General features: G+C 37.7%; 1 protein-coding gene across 1 annotated transcript in view; it reads left to right on the top strand.

Annotated features, from left to right (window-relative positions):
- LOC150085928 (arylsulfatase B-like) overlaps positions 1–19,775 on the top strand; it is a 143,810-nt gene that overhangs the window by 112,195 nt on the left and 11,840 nt on the right. The window contains exon 9 of the mRNA XM_090374744.1: positions 8,839–9,182. Within this exon, the coding sequence (XP_090230870.1) occupies positions 8,839–9,182 (344 nt within the window). The remainder of the gene's footprint in view (positions 1–8,838; positions 9,183–19,775) is intronic.

The following is a 19,775-nucleotide window of genomic DNA, read 5'->3' as shown; positions in this document are numbered from 1 at the left end:
AAGACTTCTAGATGAAACTCACAATGCCATTATTATGGGGGACTTCAACAAGGTTGGAAAGAGACAAAACAGTGCAGAAAGTGAAATTATAGGAAATTTTGGAATTGGTGAAAGAAATGAAAGGGGTGAAAGACTTGTGGAATTTGCAGGATGTTGAGGAATGTCAGTAATGAACACTTTTTTTCAAGAAAAGGTGAACAGAAAGTGAACATGGAAGAGCCCAAACAGATTAACAACTAATGAAATCGACTTCATCTTCACTAATAGAAGATAACCACAGGGGTTCACATCTGGTGAGTATGCTCTTGGCACGCCCAGGGTCCTGAGTTGGATATCATCACTCTCTTCTCTTTTTGGTTATTCCCTTCTATATTTGACACACACTCTCTCTCTCTCTCTCTCTCTCTCTCTCTCTCTCTCTCTCTCTCTCTCTCTCTCTCTCTGAGTAACTGGAGAATTTTTTTCTGGCTGATGCAGCATAAGCCTCAGGCTTCCTTGCACCATATAGATAATAATAACAATATATTGTGAACGATGTTGCCGTCCTGAACAAGATATATGTTGGAAGTGCTCGCAGAATGGTAAGATGCACACTTGATATAGATGAAAAGAAAGAAAAAAATTGACTTGAATAAATAATACAAAGGTTTTTGAGATAACAGAAGATGAGAAAAAGTAGTACATACTGGTACATACAAGACCTTTCAGAACTAAGATATCAACAAGGAATACAACAATTTTTGAAAGCGATAAAGCCCAAGAAACCTATAGGTACAAAGAAATCCAAGGAAGAAAAAATAAGTCAAGAAACACTTGTCATGATGAACTGAAGATAACAAATGAAGAGCAACACAAACAATGACAAGGATAAACAATGACAAAATTCATTATACTGAGTTATGAAAAGCCATTAGAAAGAGACTCAGAGAGGACATAAGAAGATTTGGCGAAGGTAAAGAAAGTCAACATGAGAATACTGCAAACTTTGGGAAACTAACCCAGAAAAATTGGTTTTTCGCTACCACAGTTTCTCCCTACATTCTCGGTAAATAGACAGTGCGTGTTATTGGTAGTGGCAGTAGAAGTCGTTTTTTCCTATTTTAAAACAGCGGCAAGGGAGGAATAAACATTCTAAGATTGGGACAGTCTGGAGGGTGTACCCATAAGTAAATTTCAGCTGCAAAAACACTCATGAACTCCAATAATCTGCTTTTAATAATGAGAAAAAACTAATCAATACTTTTGACTTCTACCACCACTACGGATAACATGCACCATTTGTTTACCGAGACTGCAGGAAGAAACTGCGGTAGCAGCAAACCAGTTTCTCCTGGTGAGTTTCCTGAAGTTTGTGGTAGTTCTCGTGTTAGCTTTCTTTATTTTAGTCGAAGATTTAACACACACAAAAAGTAGAACTAGCATTAAGGGAAAACAAAGGACTTAAATAAGTAGCCATGAACAGAAAGACAAATGATACTGAAACTGAAGAATAGTGATGGTGTACTGATAAATACAGAGAAGGCACAATCAAATAGCAGAAGACTACTGTAAAGAATTATATAAGGGGGGAGGAAATTATGCAAGCAGCGGGGAAGATGGATCACAAATTAGCAACACATACGACATATCCTTCCTGATGAGGAAGAACATGCATTGAAGAAAATGAAGAATCAGAAAGCCCCCGGTGAAGATGAAGTTACTGTAGAGTTTTTAAATTTGGGAGGAAGTGACATGAGACAGAAACTGGCAAGACTCTTCACAAAATACATTAGGAAAGGCGTGATGCCTAAGGAGTGGAATAATGCAATCATAATTTTGTTGCATAAGGAGTTAAATTGGAAATTGTAGAACAATTAGCTTGTTGTCCCACATCTACAAGTCATTACTAACAGATTAGAAAGAATATGTGACGAGAATCAACCAAAAGAGCAAGCTGGCTTTAGGACAGGATTCTCAACTGTGGATCACCTTCATGTAATATTGCAGCTAATGGAGAAAGCAAATGAATATAAAACACCATTATGCCTGGCATTTGTGGATTATGAAAAGGCATTTGACTCTGTATGTGTAAGGCAATGTTTCGGCACTGGAAAGACAAGCATAGGCACCCCATACACCTTGATTTTGAAGAAAATATATGAGAACGCTACCTCCTTTATTAGACTAGACAAAGACAGTACCAAATTTAAAATTGAGAAAGGAGTTTGACAAGGAGACAATATCTCTGAAGTTGTTTACTGTTGCCCTTGAAGGAGTCAATGTAAATGGAGAGTACTTAGACCATTTACGATTTGCAGATGACATTGTGATCATAAGCCATGATACCAAAGAATTAAAGAAAAATCTTAATCAGTTATGCAGAGTTAGTAAGGATTTCGGACTAAAGATGAATATGGCTAAAACAAAAGTAATGATGAACAAGTATGCCACAGAAAGAGATATAATCATTGAAGAAGCAGTAATTGAAAAGGTGGCGCCTCCGTAGCCAGAAGCAGCAGTAGTGCGTAGCACATGCTTCTTGATTAGACCGTGGTTCGAGCCCATGACCACCGCATATCCCCGGAGCAATATGGCCTTAGTTGCTAATGCTCCTAAAAACTAACTAACAACAACAACAATTGAAAAGGTGGATTCATATACTTATCTGGGACAAGCCATTAGCTGTAATAATGGTAAATGGCTGGAAGTCAAGAGAAGAATAAATTTTGGATGGATAGCATTCAGGAAATATAGCCACATACTGAGGAGCAATATCCCAATTTGTCTGAAACCTAAAATAATGAACTAGTATATACTCCACCATGACTTATGGAAGTGAAACTTGGCCACTCACCAAAAGAATGGAAGAGAAGTTGAAAACTACATAGCAAAGAATGGAACGAATTATATTAGGAACCAGACTGTTAGATAAGAAGAGAAACACATGAATTAGGCAGCAAACACAGATAAAGGACATTCTTATCAAAACTGAAGAACTGAAATGAAATGTCTTGGGCAGGACACATAGCTCAAAGATATGATGACAGATGGACTAAGAAAATAACAGAATGGTATCGAAGAGGAACTAAAAGAAAAGCCAGATGACAATAACAGAGATGGACAGATGAAATTCATGTGTTCATAGGTAGTAAATGGATGGCCATTGCACAAAACAGAAGAAACTGGAAAGTTGCTGGAGAGGCCTTCATCCTGCAGTGGATTGAAATGGCTGATGATGAATTCAGCTTGAATTTCATCAGTATTATGTTGGTTTTCTGTCAATAATGGTAGACTATGAGATTCTTCATTGTTGTTTATTGTTTCTTCTTCAATTTTGTCTTGTTCAGTTGAAGAAAACCACTATTTCCTAAATTTAGAAGCCTGTTGACTCTCCAATACATGTGCATTTTTGCTTTTTCTTTTTTGAAATTCTGAGAGGTTTTTGTTCATTTTGATATAGGGTTTATTAAAAAACAAATAAAATGAAACAATATATTAGTTTTTTTGGCACAAAATCATGACAAAGAAAGGTTCTAACCTCATAGAATTGTCTATGGTTGTGTTCTCACTCATACGAATTGCATGTGCCCATTGAAATTCAACTTGCGAATAATGCATCAGAGATACTAGCACTGTAGTATAGTATAATGTGTGACAGACATCAATAATGTGACAAATGCACATATAACTTCACAGAGCGTCAACATGATGGTGATGTGCCCCCCCACACACATAGTGATATGGTAGGCAACCTAGGCAAATGCCTAGGTTTCCTATCATATCATTATGGCTCTATATTTATTGACTGTAGTTACTTTAGTAAATAAAAAAAGAAAATATCGTTTATTGAATAAGAATGGCAACTATTAAAATTTCATGAACAAATGATTGTCAGTCTACTATGTTTGGATAGGTAGGTGGGTGGAGCGTAGGGCTTACAATACCGGTCATTTTTTTCCGGTATGCAAATACCAGTATTGATACAAAAATACTGGTTTTTCGGTATTAATTTAAAAAAAAAAAGTTTATAATTTAATCACATAAAGATTATAAAATCACCTTTATGTGATTATGATGTCCTTATCTCTACTAGCAAATGTTCGATAAATCATCGATAGGACACCATGCAACATTACAACCTGTCCACAATTCTTGGACAACTTCATGTCTGACTGTATCGTAACTCCCAAGTCCCATTCTTCCACTACTGACTTTAGTTCAACTCCACCAAGTGTATAAGTTATTTTGGGGTTGCTGCTCCCCAGGTGTAAGACCTTGCATTTTGCTGAATTAAAGCATATAGCTGCCACTTTTTTTACAATCCCGGACGTCTATCCAGGTCACTCTGAAGAAGCTCTGCTTGGCGGTGATCATTAACCACTCAACTGATCTTTACATCATCTACAAGTTTAGACATCACACCATATATCCCTTCATAGATGTCATTTAAGATAATCAAAAACAACAGTGGTCCCAATACTGATCCTTGGGGAATCCCACTTCTTACATTAACCCAATCTGAGGAATAACCATTTATCACAATCCCCTGCCTGGTGCCCTCAAGCCATCGTGCTATCCATCTAAGGATTTTCCCTATGATTCCAGCCTGCTCCAACTTATAACCGCTCATATGGGACTGAGTCAAATGCTTTGCTGATATCTAAATAAACAATGTCGAAATTATTCTCTAAATCCAGCTCACGAGTGACCTGTCAAAATGGCTAACCAGATTTGCTAAACATTATTTTCCCTTTACAAAACCATGCTGTGTATCCTACAGAATTCCATTTCCATCTAAATGCACCTGAATTCCACCCCTGATCATTGTCTCCATGATTTTCCCTACTACTGAAATTAAACTGGCCGGTCAGTAATTTCCCTTTACTCTCCTAGAACCGCCTTTATGTTCCAATTTACACCAATCCAACGGAATCTCTCCTGAGTCCAGTGATGCTCTCATAACTAACCTTAATGGTTGAATGCACTCACTTGCTGCATCCTTTAAGATAATAGGATATATGCCATCAATCACAGGAGCCTTACTCACCTGTGGGTGCAAAAGTTTTCTCATTAAATCAACATGTGAAATTTCAACATCATTAATTACATTTTTTTCAACTTCACTCCCATAATTTCTCATTGATGTGAAGGGTTTTTCTTCTGTAAATATTGATGCAAAGTAACTGTCGAGTTCATCTGCAACATCAGTTGGGGTATCTAATACTATCCCATGCAATTACATATGCATCCGATCTGATTTGTGTTTCTCTTCTTTGCATTTATATATGTGCAGAATTCCTGATTCCCCCCTTTCCTCTCTTTATTCCTTATCCCCACTCTTTGCTCTCTCTCCCAGACTCAGTAAAGATACTATTGTGAAAATTATACTTCGCTGAATAAAACATCTTTCTCCTTAGAAAATGATGAACATAATTCAACCATGGAAGACCAACATGATACAGAACATCAGTGTTCTGCAAATTCTTTTCAAAATAAGAAAATGCCTGACTCCAAAGAGATTTTAAAAGATGAACTTGAGTCAGAAATTAATGAAATACTTTTAACTATTTTTGCTAAAAACGTTCAAAGCCTAGAAAATATGGACTGAGATCATCTACGATTATCTTAGTACCAGAACAGAATCCGAAAGGGCGTTTTCTGCCGCTAATCAAATATGTACCAAAATTAGATCCATTTTAAACGATCATACTATTGATTGCTTATGTTTCTTAAGAGCTCATTTTATGCAGACAGGTAGTGTGGATGCTAAATACAAGAAAGGCACCTGGGGTGGATGGGATCTATCCAGTTATATTAAAGGAAGCAGCAAAGGAAGTAAGCAAACCCTTAGCCATAATTATTAGAGCTTCCTTGGACTCAGGGGAAGTACCCATGGACTGGAGATGTGCAAATGTAACCCCAATTCACAAAGGAGGATCAAAGGGCGACACAAATAATTATAGACCTGTTAGTTTAACTTCTGTTCCTGTAAAATTAATGGAGGCACTGGTTAAAGAAGCACTGCAGGATCATCTAGACAAGACTTCAGTCATAGCTCAGACACAGCATGGTTTTGTTAAGGGGAAGTCTTGCCTGACCAATTTGATTGGATACTATGATGCAGTCACAAAAGAACTGGATGCAGGGAATAACTTTGATATTATATACTTGGATCTTAGAAAGACTTTTGATACTGTTGCACATGGAAGACTGCTACACAAATTGGAGCAGTGTGGCATTGGAGGCAAATTGCTGCTGTGGATAAAGGGGTGGTTGAGGGGGAGAAGACAGAGAGTGGTAATCAATGGACACTGCTCATCATGGACTAATGTTATTAGTGGAGTCCCTCAGGGTTCAGTATTGGGTCCATTATTGTTTTCGGTATTTATAAATGATATCGATGATGGTATATCAAGCTTAATGTCCAAGTTTGCCGACGATACAAAGGTTGGCAGGGTTGTCAAGGACACTACTGACACTATGCTACTGCAACAGGATCTGGAAAGGTTGAGCAGATGGGCTTCGAGGTGGCAAATGAAGTTTAACATTGACAAATGTAAAGTACTACATATGGGAAACAGCAACCCCAGAGCAACGTATCAATTCTGTGGTACTACACTGACAGTGGTAGAGAATGAAAGGGACCTGGGGTGGTTGTGCAGGCAGATATGAAATTTTCTGAGCAGTGTAGACGGGCTGCAAGAGTAGCTCATGGTGTATTGTCGATGATATATAGGAATTTTTCTAGCAGGGATAAGGAGGTGATTATTCCATTGTATAAGGCAATGGTCAGACCACACCTAGAGTACTGTATACAGGTCTGGAGGCCTCATTTCAAGAAGGATGTAGAGATGCTGGAATGAGTACAGAGAAGGGCAACAAGATTAGTGAATGGAACAAAGGGGTGCTCTTACGAAGAAAGGCTTAAGTTTTGCAAATTACAGTGTCTGGAGACTAGGCACCAGCGAGGTGATCTGATAGAGATGTATAAAGCCTTGAATGGTTTGAGCATGCTCAATGCTGATGGGATTCTTCCTCTTGCTCAGAATAATCACATGGGAGGGCATAAATTCAAATTGAGAAAAGACAGATGTAGGATAGACGTGAGGAAATTTGCCTTTAACCAGCGGTTGGTTGGTTGGTGGAATAAACTTGCATCCCTTGTCGTGGAAGTTGATAGCCTAAATAAGTTTAAGGCTCAGCTGGACAGGTATTTCGAACGAACAGAGGGGTGAAGTGGAAGTGGTTATTTATTATTTTTTATTTATTTATTTATTATTTTTTTATATATTTATTTATTTATTTTTTTTTGGCTGATGCTGCATAAGCTTGCTTTCTTGCATCAAATGCCTCTACTAATGCTAATGCTTGAACATAACTAAACTTTGCAGTAACGATATGTATTTTTTTTTGTTTTTAGAATAACTGTATTTTTAATGACTTTTTTCAGAATATTTATTATTGCAATAAATGTTTATTTAAAACTTGAATTCAAGTAATTACAGTATTTGTTTTTTTACTTACTTTATTAACTGTCATCAAAATTTATTGAGAAAAACGTGTTTTTTGGAATACCGATATTAATACCAGTTTCATAAATGAAAAATACCAAAATACCGGTATTAAGATTTTGACCGGTATTGTAAGCCCTAGTGGAGTGGCACCACATAATTGGATTAAAAAAAATGGATTTTGTCAATCCTTTTAATTAAGGTCCTTCAGGATTTTGGGATACCAAATATAGGGTCCCATACTGTATGTATCTGTTTTTTTAGATTTAGCATAGGGTAAGGAAATTTGACAAATTTATTCATGATTAATAATTTGTGTTTGGTTTAGCCAGTAGTTTATTATTACTAGAACACACAACCAACTACATGCATTGCAGGGTGTACTTTTTTGATAACATTTTTCCAACAGGTTTGATTTTTCATTTTTCTTTGAGCATATATCTTTTGATATATATGATAATATATATTTTAACATATTTTTTCTGACATGAATCACCTGTCAGTTGTTTTGATGCATAATTTAATTTTTTGAAGTTATAAATTTGTGCTGTGAGCTCTTCAGCCCATTCTTTTTAAAAATGCTTAGGAATACTTATATTCATGAAACTAGTTCTTCCAGCTTCCACCCCCCCACCAGCACCAAGCTATTTCAGTGATATAATTACTGGAATAGTCCTGTGATTACTTGCATAGTACAGTGGGTTTTCTAGTAATATTTAATTTTGGTAGCATTAAACCTTGTGTTATTCTTAATGAGAATAAGATAAATCTTCTTATTGCAAGATACTCAAGTTGGAGCATGCCAAAGCAAGGTCCACAAGTTGTAGCATACCAAAACAAAATCCATTCATGTACACCTTCTCAATGGTAAGCTCTCGAAGGTGGGGGAGAATAATCAATAATAATAAAATTTTGTGACTGTTGTTGTTTTGCCTTCTCCCTATTAAGAAATGCAGCTCACACTTTCATCCATTTGTATTTTGAGTAGGAAAAAATTCAGTTAGATATTCATTTATGATTGCATTATACGCATAGAGGATTTTTAAAAAATGATCCTATATCACCTTAAGTTACAGGTGTTTTTTTTTTTAAATAACTACTACCATTCTGAATAATATTTTTATTTTTGCAGTGAATATAATATTTGTAACAAAAATTAATAAATATTTATAAATGTCCACCCTTATAATTTTATGTATGTTCTTAGTTGTAAATAAATTGATAGTTTTAGTATTTTCTTATACTTTAAAATATAACTTGAAGCAAAGAATATTACCATATATTTTTATTTATGATCTTTTACTGAAACTGTTAGGAAACTGTTCAGATATATATTTTTTACTGACAGGTGGTGATGTTAAATCTCTTGGTAAAATTGATGGTTTTAATATGTGGAACGTTCTTAAATATAATCATCGGTCTCCTCGCACTGAAGTACTTCTTAATATTGACCCAATTTTTGATGTTTCTGCAATAAGAGTTAAAGATTTTAAGTTAATCCAAGGTACAGTATATAATGGTTACTATGATGGATGGTATGGACCTGAAGGTACTAGAAGTGGCCCTTCTCTAAACTGTGGGAACAAACCTACTAATGCATCTTACAACTGCAAACCAGCTGTATCTCCTTGTTTGTTTAATGTTGTTAAAGATCCTTGTGAATACCAAAATTTAGCAAAAGAATATCCTGAGGTAAGCAAGTACTTACACATAAGAATGGCATGTTTCTCTATCATGACTTTAAAGAGCCATTTATTCTGATAGTTATTTCCATTAAGAATTAGCTACTAATTATTATACTCGATTACACTGGTCAGGATCAATTTCCTTCCTGAAATAATTTCAACAGATTCTTGTAGGAAATATGTTCAAAAACTCAGATATATGCTTAAAAAGTTCTCACTCCGCTCAGCTTTCAAATATCATAGGTTAATGACTGAAAACCAAGACCTGGTTTTCGGTCATCTCTTCCATCTATTTATTTTTCTATAGAGCATTCAGGAGCTTTCTACATTAGAAAATGTTACAAAACATTCTCTAATGGAATGTTCCATTAAATCTCCATCCTAAATCTAAAGGATGTAGATTTGCTTGAGTGAAAAGGGCAACAAGAAGGGCAACAAGATTGGTGAGGGGTGAAGGGATCCTCTTACCAAGAGAGTCTTAAGTTCTGCAAATTTCAGCGGCTGGACACTAGGCACCTGTGAGGTGATCTGATTGAGGTGTATAAGGCCTTGAATGGGTTGAACACGCTGAATTCTGATGGGATTCTTTCACTTGTTCAGATTACGAACCTAAGGAGGCATTAATTCAAATTGAAGAAAGACAGATGTAGAATAGATGTGCGGAAATTTTCCTTTAGCCAGTGGGTGGTTAATTGCTGGAACAAACTTCCATCTGTTGTTGTGAAAGTTGATAGGTTAAATAAATTTAAGGAGGAACTGGATAAACATTTAGAGGGAATTGTTTTGTAATTTTTTTTGCATCACATGTGGCATACTACTACATTCTACAATATTGTTACATGTGAAAGAAATGTCAGGATATTTCTGGAAGGTTCTTGAGCTTTTAATGGAGTCATTGTGAAACATTGTTAGCCTTCTAGAAACTTCTCTACCGGTATATATATGAGAGATTTCTGCACCAAGCAAACACTTTCGTATTTCAAAAAGTGTGTGTGTTTCAGAGAGTGAGTGAACAAAGCGAACAAGTGTTTTAGTGAATTAGTGTTCGTAAACATGTGTTGTGTGCATTAGTGTAAATTGTGAACAATGTTTAAATTAGATATAAAAATCTACAATTTCTTAATTGTGTTCTTATGTGTGCATACCTCAACTGTACATGAAATATGTTGCGTTCTTGCTGAAATAAGCCTGATAACATTTGCAGAGAAGTGGTATTAAAATCGCAGTGGAAGCCACTATCACAACTTGTTAGAAAAGCCTACGAACTCTGTTTTGTATGTAAGGTCGGAGATCAAGATAAAGTATGGACTCCATCCTGTAGCTCATGTTCAAGAACATTAACAGGCTGGCTTAGAGGTAGTCATAAATCGATGCCTTTGCTTTTGGTGATATTGCGGGAACCTCAATACCACATGAACAATTGTTCTTTCGCACAACCAATATTTCTTGTTTTTCTGGGAAATCCAAGCATAAAGTAGAGTATCCCGATACTTTCCTACGGAGTGGAAAATAGCAAGCATAAAGCTAATACTAAAAAACCCGACTACACAAGATCTTCTGGAGTTCTATCACCCTATTGCTCTCCTCTCCATTCTGAGTTAAGTCTATGAGAAGCTCCTTAGGCAGAGAATAGATATACACTACTATGCCGCCCATCTACCTGCCAAAAACCGATTTGGTTTCAGACTGGGAAAATCAACAACAGACGTGCTTGAATGCATTGCCGAAGTGGTCCAAAACTGCATTCGCAAGTACCTATTAGTTATATCTGTTGACTTTGCGGGGACGTTCGACACCCTGCGATGGCAGAGCATTCTCTACAAGCTCAGATGTGCAAATCTCCCTGACAATCTATACAGTCATCTCAAGTTATCTCACAAACAGAGCTATCATAGTCCAGGCACCCTTCTGCACAGTGGGCAAGCAGGTTTACCAGGCTGTCCCCAGGGATCAGTTCTTGGACCCCTCTCTGGAGCTATATCCTCGATGAATTTCTAAACATGGACCTTGGCGAAGTGCAGACGTCTTGCCTACGCCGATGACCTCACCCTGATCCTCGCTGCAGATTCTTGGGCAGAACTGGAAATTGCAGCAAATCAGGCTATTACGACCCTCCAGGACTGGGTGCACAAGCACCAACCACCTCACTATATCACCGGCTGAGGGCGCTGTGGTCGCGGAGGTGAACAGTTGCATCTCCATGATGCTCGACTTGATGTAGACGGCAGATAGTGATCGTAGGATGACTCAGCTGGATTATATATTTATTTCAAGCATTTAACATGGATCTCTTGATTTCTAAGGTAAACATAGATGAAGAGAATAATTTATTTGAGGTAAGAGTTTTTGTTCTTGATAGTTCATATATATTTTTGTGTTTTTGAGTGTATTTCTGTACGGCGTGATCGCTAGAGCGCTAGCGATCTTACTGTCAGAACCCTTGACTTGCCTACGCCTCAAGGGTCCAAAAATCTTAACTATATTAGACTGAAAACTAGTTATATCAAGGTTATCTTTAATGGGGAACTTAGATCTAGTAACAGATTTAAGATAGTTTCCTTTGTTAAAGATAATATTTCTGACGAAACTGGGAAATCCCATTACTTGGGTTATTAGTTGTTGTTGTTTTGGTTTTTAGGAGCATTAGCAACTAAGGCCATATTGCTCCGGGAATATGCGGTGGTCATTCCCTGACATTTCCGCATCCTCCGTATTTGGTGGTGATGGGCTCGAACCCCGGTCTAATCAAGAAGCGTGTGCTACGCACTGCTGCTCCTTCCCACCTGGCTACGGAGGCGCCTTACTTGGGTTATAACAGGTCTAATTTGGGAATAGCCATCAAATTATTTCTCCCAACGGAAAGCAAAATATAATATGGGCAAAATGACTTAATATTGGATAAAAAAGTGCAGAAACCAGGAAACAACCCTAACTTAAATATAGAGAATATCCCAGACTCAGATATCAGAGTTTTAAGGGAAAGAACCCACAACAATAATGAGGAAATAAATAATGAAGACACTGAAGCATGTCCCTCAGGCCCCTTTGGTATGAAAAGGGCCAAAAAAAGGGAGAAATCAAACAGAAAATAAAGAGTACAAAGAAAAAGGTAGTATTAAAAATACAGAGAACAAAACAGAATTGGAAATAAGATTTGAAACTATTAACCAGATTCAAGACCCAATCAAACAAATTAAAGAATTAAAACTTTACTTAGAAGACTTCCTCTACAAGAAAACAAATAGAGTAACATCTGCAACAAGACTATAAATAGTAAACTGCTGGACAGCCTTGGAGCAAAGAGTCATAGAGTTTAAAAAACCAAAGTGGGAACTGTGACAGAAGAAAAAAAAATAATAATAAACATTAAGTTATGCTCAAGTAGCAAGGGCAAATAAAACAGTGGCTACACAGCAAAAAGAGGTTAACAAAACAAAGCAAACACCCAGAAATAAGGAGACAAACATTGTCATACTAAAAGCAGTGCCTGACTCAGCCCACAAATCCGGTGAGGCTGTCAAAGAAACAGTGATGACATAACTAAAGCCATACTTAAAGGACATAAAAATTAACAGTATGAGAAAAGTGAAAGAAAATGGGGTGCTACTGGAAGTAGCAAATAAAGAGCGTTTAAAAAAGGTAGAGGCAATACCTGACGTCACAAAACTTGGACTTAAGACAGAAAAGCCAAAAGGAAAAATATCTTCCCATCTTAATTTTTGATGTACCAGAGGCAACATTAGAAAAAGACCTAATGATGGATATACAAGAACTTCCCGACTTACATAAGGGTTACTTTCCACGGAATGCTACGTAAGTCGGGGAATATCACCCATGTTTGTGCAGCACTCCCAACTATGCTCACTGATTTGATTGAATCAAAAAAATATATATATATATTCGACAAACATGTAAATAGAATTATTTATTGTATTTATTTAATTTTTTATTTCATGCACAGGAAAAATTACAAAAGTGTGCAATTTAAAAAAAAATTCAAAATGATAAAATTACAAAAAAAGAGAGGAGATGGCATAATGTCAGTTTTACCTCTCGAGCGTCGTTGCCAGAATCAACGTCTTCAGCTGATCAGTACGTCACTGCAGAGGTTGAGGGCTGTGGAGAGTTAGAGGGGATTTGTTTAACTTTACGAAAGAACATTAATGGATGACTGTACATTGGCTTTTTTCTTTTCATCGTAGATTTCTTTGTAGCAAGCAAGCATATTATTCACCTCTCTTAACTTTTAAGAATCATTTGCTGTCGGGATCCATCTTCTCAAACCTTGCCATTGCTGATACAATTTCACAAAATGCATTGCCATCTCTCTCTGGAGATGAAGCGTCTCGGCTGCTCATTTGGTTCATCTTGAGCTTTGTCAGCATTTTCTTCTTTCACTATTGCTGCCTGCAAGTCAATATGTTATTCGTTATATAATTCCTTCTCTTCTTCTTCCTCTATTAAACTCCTCCACGTCTTTAGCACCAACCTCCAACTGAAGTAGCTTTGCAACCTTTACAATCTTATCTGTAACCTCTTCAAATGATTCGTCTTTTTCAAATCCTTCATAGCCTTTTATATGCCATGAGCATATTGTCTTCCATGCGCCATTTAAACAACTTTTAGTAATTTCTGCCCAGGCCTTATTAATGTTTAAGATGGCATGGTAAATATTGTAAGATTTCCAAAATTCTCTTAATGTAAAATTTTTCTCGTCTACTGCAGACAATGCCTGAGCAAATGTTGTGCATAAATAGTATGCTTTTAAATTCGAAATAACACCCTGATCCATAGATTGGATGAGTGAAGTCATGTTTGGTGGTAGAAATATGACTCACATTTGAATTGAAATCATCTAGATGCGTAGGATGTCCATAAGCAAAATCTTGAGAGGAACGTCGTTGTATTTACAATATTTTTCAACCTCAGAAATGAAGCAGCATTTAAACTAATCCTCAAAGAGAGATATTGTTATCCACGCTCTCTGATTCGATGGGAAATGCACAGATAGGGTGGCTTTATTGATGCCCTCAAATGCATGAGGATTTCCAGAATGGTACACAAGCAGTGATTTTAATCTGTAATCTCCCACTGCATTTGCCCCAAGCAAGAGCGTGGCCCCATCTTTTGATGCCTTGAAACCTGGCATTGTATTTTCCTATTTTCCTCCACATCACAAAATTTCTCTGCAGCTGCAGAATTGGCACTGGCGACTTCACCGCATATTTTAACATCGTGGAAACCAGCGTGATGCTTGAACCTATTAAACCACTTGTTGCTTGACACGAACTTGGGTTGAGATTCGCCGTACTTATCCTTAATATCTTTATAAATACTTGTTGCTTTTGATTCAATAGTCATTAGACTCAGGGGCACTCACTTCTGAATCTGATTTTCCATCCATATTATTAACAGCTGTTCTATCTTTGATATAGCACCTGAATGCTGTTTTGTGATCACTGTTGATCTTAAGTGCATTGATCCTTTGACATGTTCTTTTATATGCACACTGTCCTTTAAAATAGTATTCACTATTGAAGCAGTGAGACCTAATTCCCATGAAATAGATGTCAAACTTTGTCCTGCTTCATACTTCTTAATCATTTTCATCTTCATTTCTAAATCAATTTTGTTTCGTTTCCTGGTACTACTACCACTTGCACTTTCCGTTGGTTGCTTTGCCTTCATCATTATAATACGTAAATAGGAATGAAGAGAAATTTCTGAAAATTTGTTTTTCATATGATTGAAGATTTCAGTGAAGGGGAACACATTTCACCATAATATGTTGTTGTTTATTTGGTTTTTAAGGAGCATTAGCAACTAAGGCTATATTGCTCCGAGGATATGCGGTGGTCATTCCCTGACCTTTCCGCATCCTCCGTATTTGGTAGTCACGGGCTCGAACCCCGGTCTAATCAAGGAGCGTGTGCTACGCACTGCTGCTCCTGCCCACCTGGCTACGGAGACGGCCTTCACCATAATAGTGTAAAAACCCACACAATTGCAGTTATCGGTATTATTACGAATGCAATAAGATTGAGTTTACTATCCATTTATAATTAGGTGCACTAACAGAAAAGCCCAATAAATCAGAAAGTGCAAATTGTTTTTATTGATTTTTGGTCATGACCTCCAGAAATGTGCTTTAGAAAAATATCACAAAGGCATTCAAAATTGATTCTTATAATGGGAACACATGATAACGATAAAGGGTAATGCAATTTCCATTAGAAATATGACCTTTTAGAGAGATAAATAGCTTAGTAATATAGTGAAATTTTAACTTCCAAGGACTTGGAACGAATTAAAAAAAAAAAAAAAAAAAGCAGCAATGCGTTATTGGGTTCACATTACAATATTTTCACGAAAACCATTTATTCCAACAGGATGCAGAATACGTTGTTTCCACAAACTTTTTAAGTTTGCACCGGCAGGCAAAAACTTACGTAAAGTCAAATTTCCGTAAGTCGGGGAGTTCCTGTATACTATAAAAACTTCAGTATCATAATGACAATAGATGAATTTGCTGTTGAATTTCTTCTAAAAAGAGGAAGTAAAAGCAAAAGAAATGGATTATTTAATATAACAGCAGAAATTACACCTAAAATATGGAAGGCACTGCAGGAACACCAGAGAATCTATGCTGGCTGGACAGATTCAGGGAACATTTCCGAATTTGCTGTTGAATTTCTTCTAAAAAGAGGAAGTAAAAGCAAAAGAAATGGATTATTTAATAAAACAGCAGAAATTACACCTAAAATATGGAAGGCACTGCAGGAACACCAGAGAATCTATGCTGGCTGGACAGATTCAGGGAACATTTCCCCATACAAAAATGTTTTAAATGTCATGGTATGGGCATACTGCCAGGATTGCAGTCAAAAAGAACCTGTCTGTGGTCACTGTGCAGTCACTGGCCACGATTACAAAAGCTGCAAAAATAAGTCTGAGCAGCAGCCAGAATGTGCTACCTGCAAGGCAGCACAGCTGACTGAGTATGCACACAGCATCAGGGATGACAAATGCTTCTGCTATAAAATATGGTAAAACTTATACAGTCTAGGACCAGTTATGGGCCAGCTTGAAAATATAAACATGACTAGGGCTCTAAATCTCATCCAATTGAATGCTCAAAGAGCAAGAGCTGTTGTAGATCAGATCAAGCTCAAATTAGAAGAAAATGACATAAACATCTTGGTACTCCAAGAACCATACACACATATGAGTAGGGTTCAAGGATACCCAAGAAGCTATAAAATCATAGATAACACCTCAGCTGCCCCTTCTACAGCAATAGTAATTAAAAACACTGACCTTACAGTCACAAAGGTGGGTCACCTCTGCTCCTCAATGGCAGTGTGCGTTCATATCATTAGTGCTGTGGGACAGTTCTATGTTATCTCACTTTATTCCAGACTTAGTGAAGATATAAATCCTACTATAGAATATTTACAAGCAGTCACAGACCTGCTACCTACAAATATCATAGTGTGTGCTGATGTCAACTGCTGGTCAGCCTTATGGCATAACTGTACAGAAGACAGAGCAGGCACACACACAATGGCCAGGTATATTAAGATTTTATAGCTACCTCACCCTTTCAAGTGATAAATCAACCTAATAACTTACCAACTTCTAGGGGGAGTGCCATTGATGTCACTCTTGCCACCAATTCAATAGCCTATAAAATTACAGACTGGTGTGTCCAGTCAGCATGGACCACATCACATCATAGAACCATTACCTTCAAACTAAACAGGCAATTACAAACAACCCAATACTCCTTGTTGGATATCAAAAGGTATAACCTAAAAAAGGCAAACTGGTAGATTTTCGCAGAACATACAGCAGCTGAGCTGCAAAAACAGGAAAATGAGTGGTCTAGATCGGGCAACTGTAGCCCAGATGAACAAGCACTGACTATGCCAAACATTTTAACAAAAATAGCAAACCTGTCTATCAAATGGAAAAAAACCGAGGAAGCAGGCAGTCTTCTGGTGGTGTCCTGAACTGACTATACTCAAGAGACGGGTGCACCAGGCGAAGAGAAATTTTCAAAGAGCCAGAACATCTTGGCCACAAAATGAGGTGGATGCACTGAGAGATTCTTATAGAATGGGGAGTTGGCTACAGAATAGTGACCAATAAGCTGCCAAGAGACGTCTTGGAAACTACTCAAACCAGATGGAACCCCAACCCTGTGTTGGGTGAATTCTGTAAATAACATCCTAGACAGTATTATTCAGACTGAAACTGGGATCATTCCCCCATCCAGCGAGACATTATAAAAGAAAACACTGAATATGGCAATGCTTGAACCCCTGTTTACTATACAAGACTTAGAAATAGCACTATCTAAAACAATAAATGCTCAGGTTTTGACCTCTCAGAGGTTGTGATTATCAAAAAATTAGTGGAAATAGCACCAGACAAATTAATAGCACTATATAATAACTGTATGATAGAAGGTATATTCCCAAAAATATGAAAAAAAGCTGTGTTAAGATTAATTCTCAAAAACCCCGACAAACTGCCTACTGATCCCAAATCATATAGACCAATAGCCCTACTCCCTGTACTAGGGAAAATATACAAAAGACTAATATATATAGCAGATTAGCTCAATACTACACAGAAGCAGTATATTCCAACAATCAGTATGGTTTTAAGCAGAGCAACTCTACAGAGGATGCCATGCACCACCTACTGACAATGGTTAAAAACTCAGAGGAGAAATATATGCGGCAACCTCTATTGACTTTGCTGAGGCATTTGACTCACTCTGGTGGCCTAGTGTCATTAGGAGACTCTACCAGGCAAATGCCCCACAAAACTTCTATAAGGTAGTAAACAGCTACCTTACAGATAGAAGTGTCTCAGTACGCACAGAGTACTTAAATAATCTACTGGGTGCCTGACCTGCCTCCTCGTGGCAAAGTGTGGGCAACGGTGGGTCCCTAACGGCTAAATGATCAGAGAAACAACAGAACATAACACTACACAACAAACCACTCCCCACACACTTTTTAAATCTCTGGCCTCCACAGAGTTCTGTGTCACTTACAAAGAACATAACACGGATATGGGGGAACCCCTGGTGCCGTCAGACAACTAACACACTTTACACTTTACTTTACGCATAAGGTTCCAGGAATTGACATGCCCTGTGAATAAAGGCTGCCTGCAGAGTTCAATCCTTGGCCCTTTTTTCTGGATGAATTTCTGGCCTTGAATCTGGGCCCTGTGGAAAGCCTGGCCTTTGTCATGATTTTCCTTGTAAAAGGTAACACACGAGTGGTTGTAGAGCACAGATCAAATGCCATCCTCTTGCAGCTGCAGGAGTGGGCACAAATGCACATGCTCAAAATATCGCCTGAAAAAACCAAACAAATACTTCTAAAAGGCAATTTGGACATGAGAAGACATCCACATATCAAAATTAACACAACTATTATAAAAGTGGTAACAGACCTAAAATATCTTGGAGTGATCTTGACTCACAATTAACTTTTTATCCTCATTTGACCTGCTTGGCAAAGAAAGTGAGAAATTATGCAGGTATGATTGTCAGGATCAGTCAAGCAGACTGGGGGCTCAAAAGAAAGACCCTGTCAATCATATACCATGCAATGTTCATACCTGTTATCACTTATGGAGCCAGTGTATGGTTCACCTGCTCGGCCATAGTAAGGAATAGGAATAAATTAGAATTGATACTACTCACTATTACCAGAGCATGTCACACAGTAAGCACACCTGCCCTATAGTTGCTGGCCAGAGCTCTCCCACTTTACCTGGAAGTAGCCAAAAGAGGCTTATATTATAGGCTTAAAAAGGGCATACCCACAGAATTTCTGGGGATAGCTCTTGACACGGCCAACACCTTCAACACTGAAAGAAAAAGAATAGCCACAAAGCTCCATGAGCTATGGCAAACTAAGTGGGAGCAGGAAACCAGAGGTCTGGTTACCAAAAGGTTTCTGCCATGGGTGACAATGGTTAGCCCAAAGCCACCTAAGTGGTATGCTCCTGGACTTTTTACATTTATATTGACAGGTCACGGCTTCCTAAAGGCGAAACTAATAACCTCCTTAGGGCTGACTGATGACCCAAACTGCACCTATGGCAAGAGTGAAGACTGGGCACACGTTCTGTATGAATGTATATTTTATGACATTCCCAGAACACAGCTAATAGCACAGATTAGCCCCCTTCCCAGAGGAGAAGAATATCGGTTCATTATAGAAGAGGAAAATTATAAAGCCTTTACATCCTCACACAGAAAGTATTCAAAATGCACAGTGAACTATCCAAAGAATGGCAATTCAGCCTCCCAGCAATTAAACAATAATGAATAGTTAAAATTGCCCACGTTTCTCACCACATCCAGACGATGACTTAAAAACTGTCAGGATAGCAGTATTCTGCACCCTGACAGAAACCTCACATGACAAAACCGTATTGACCTGGGTATCCCCCAGGACTACCCTGCCATGTGTAGAAACCTGGGGCCCCATGCCAAATAAATAACAATGTAGGAGAGGGAGATGTACAGGCAGCCAGGGAAGCAAATTAGCTGAAAAATATCAGTAAGCTA

Source organism: Mastigoproctus giganteus, chromosome 5 (genome assembly GCF_048544385.1).
Source record: "Mastigoproctus giganteus isolate SK-2022 chromosome 5, ASM4854438v1, whole genome shotgun sequence".
Lineage (NCBI taxonomy): Eukaryota > Metazoa > Arthropoda > Arachnida > Uropygi > Thelyphonidae > Mastigoproctus > Mastigoproctus giganteus.
Note: the sequence above shows the minus strand (reverse complement) of the source record. Positions and strands in the feature narration are given on the sequence as shown.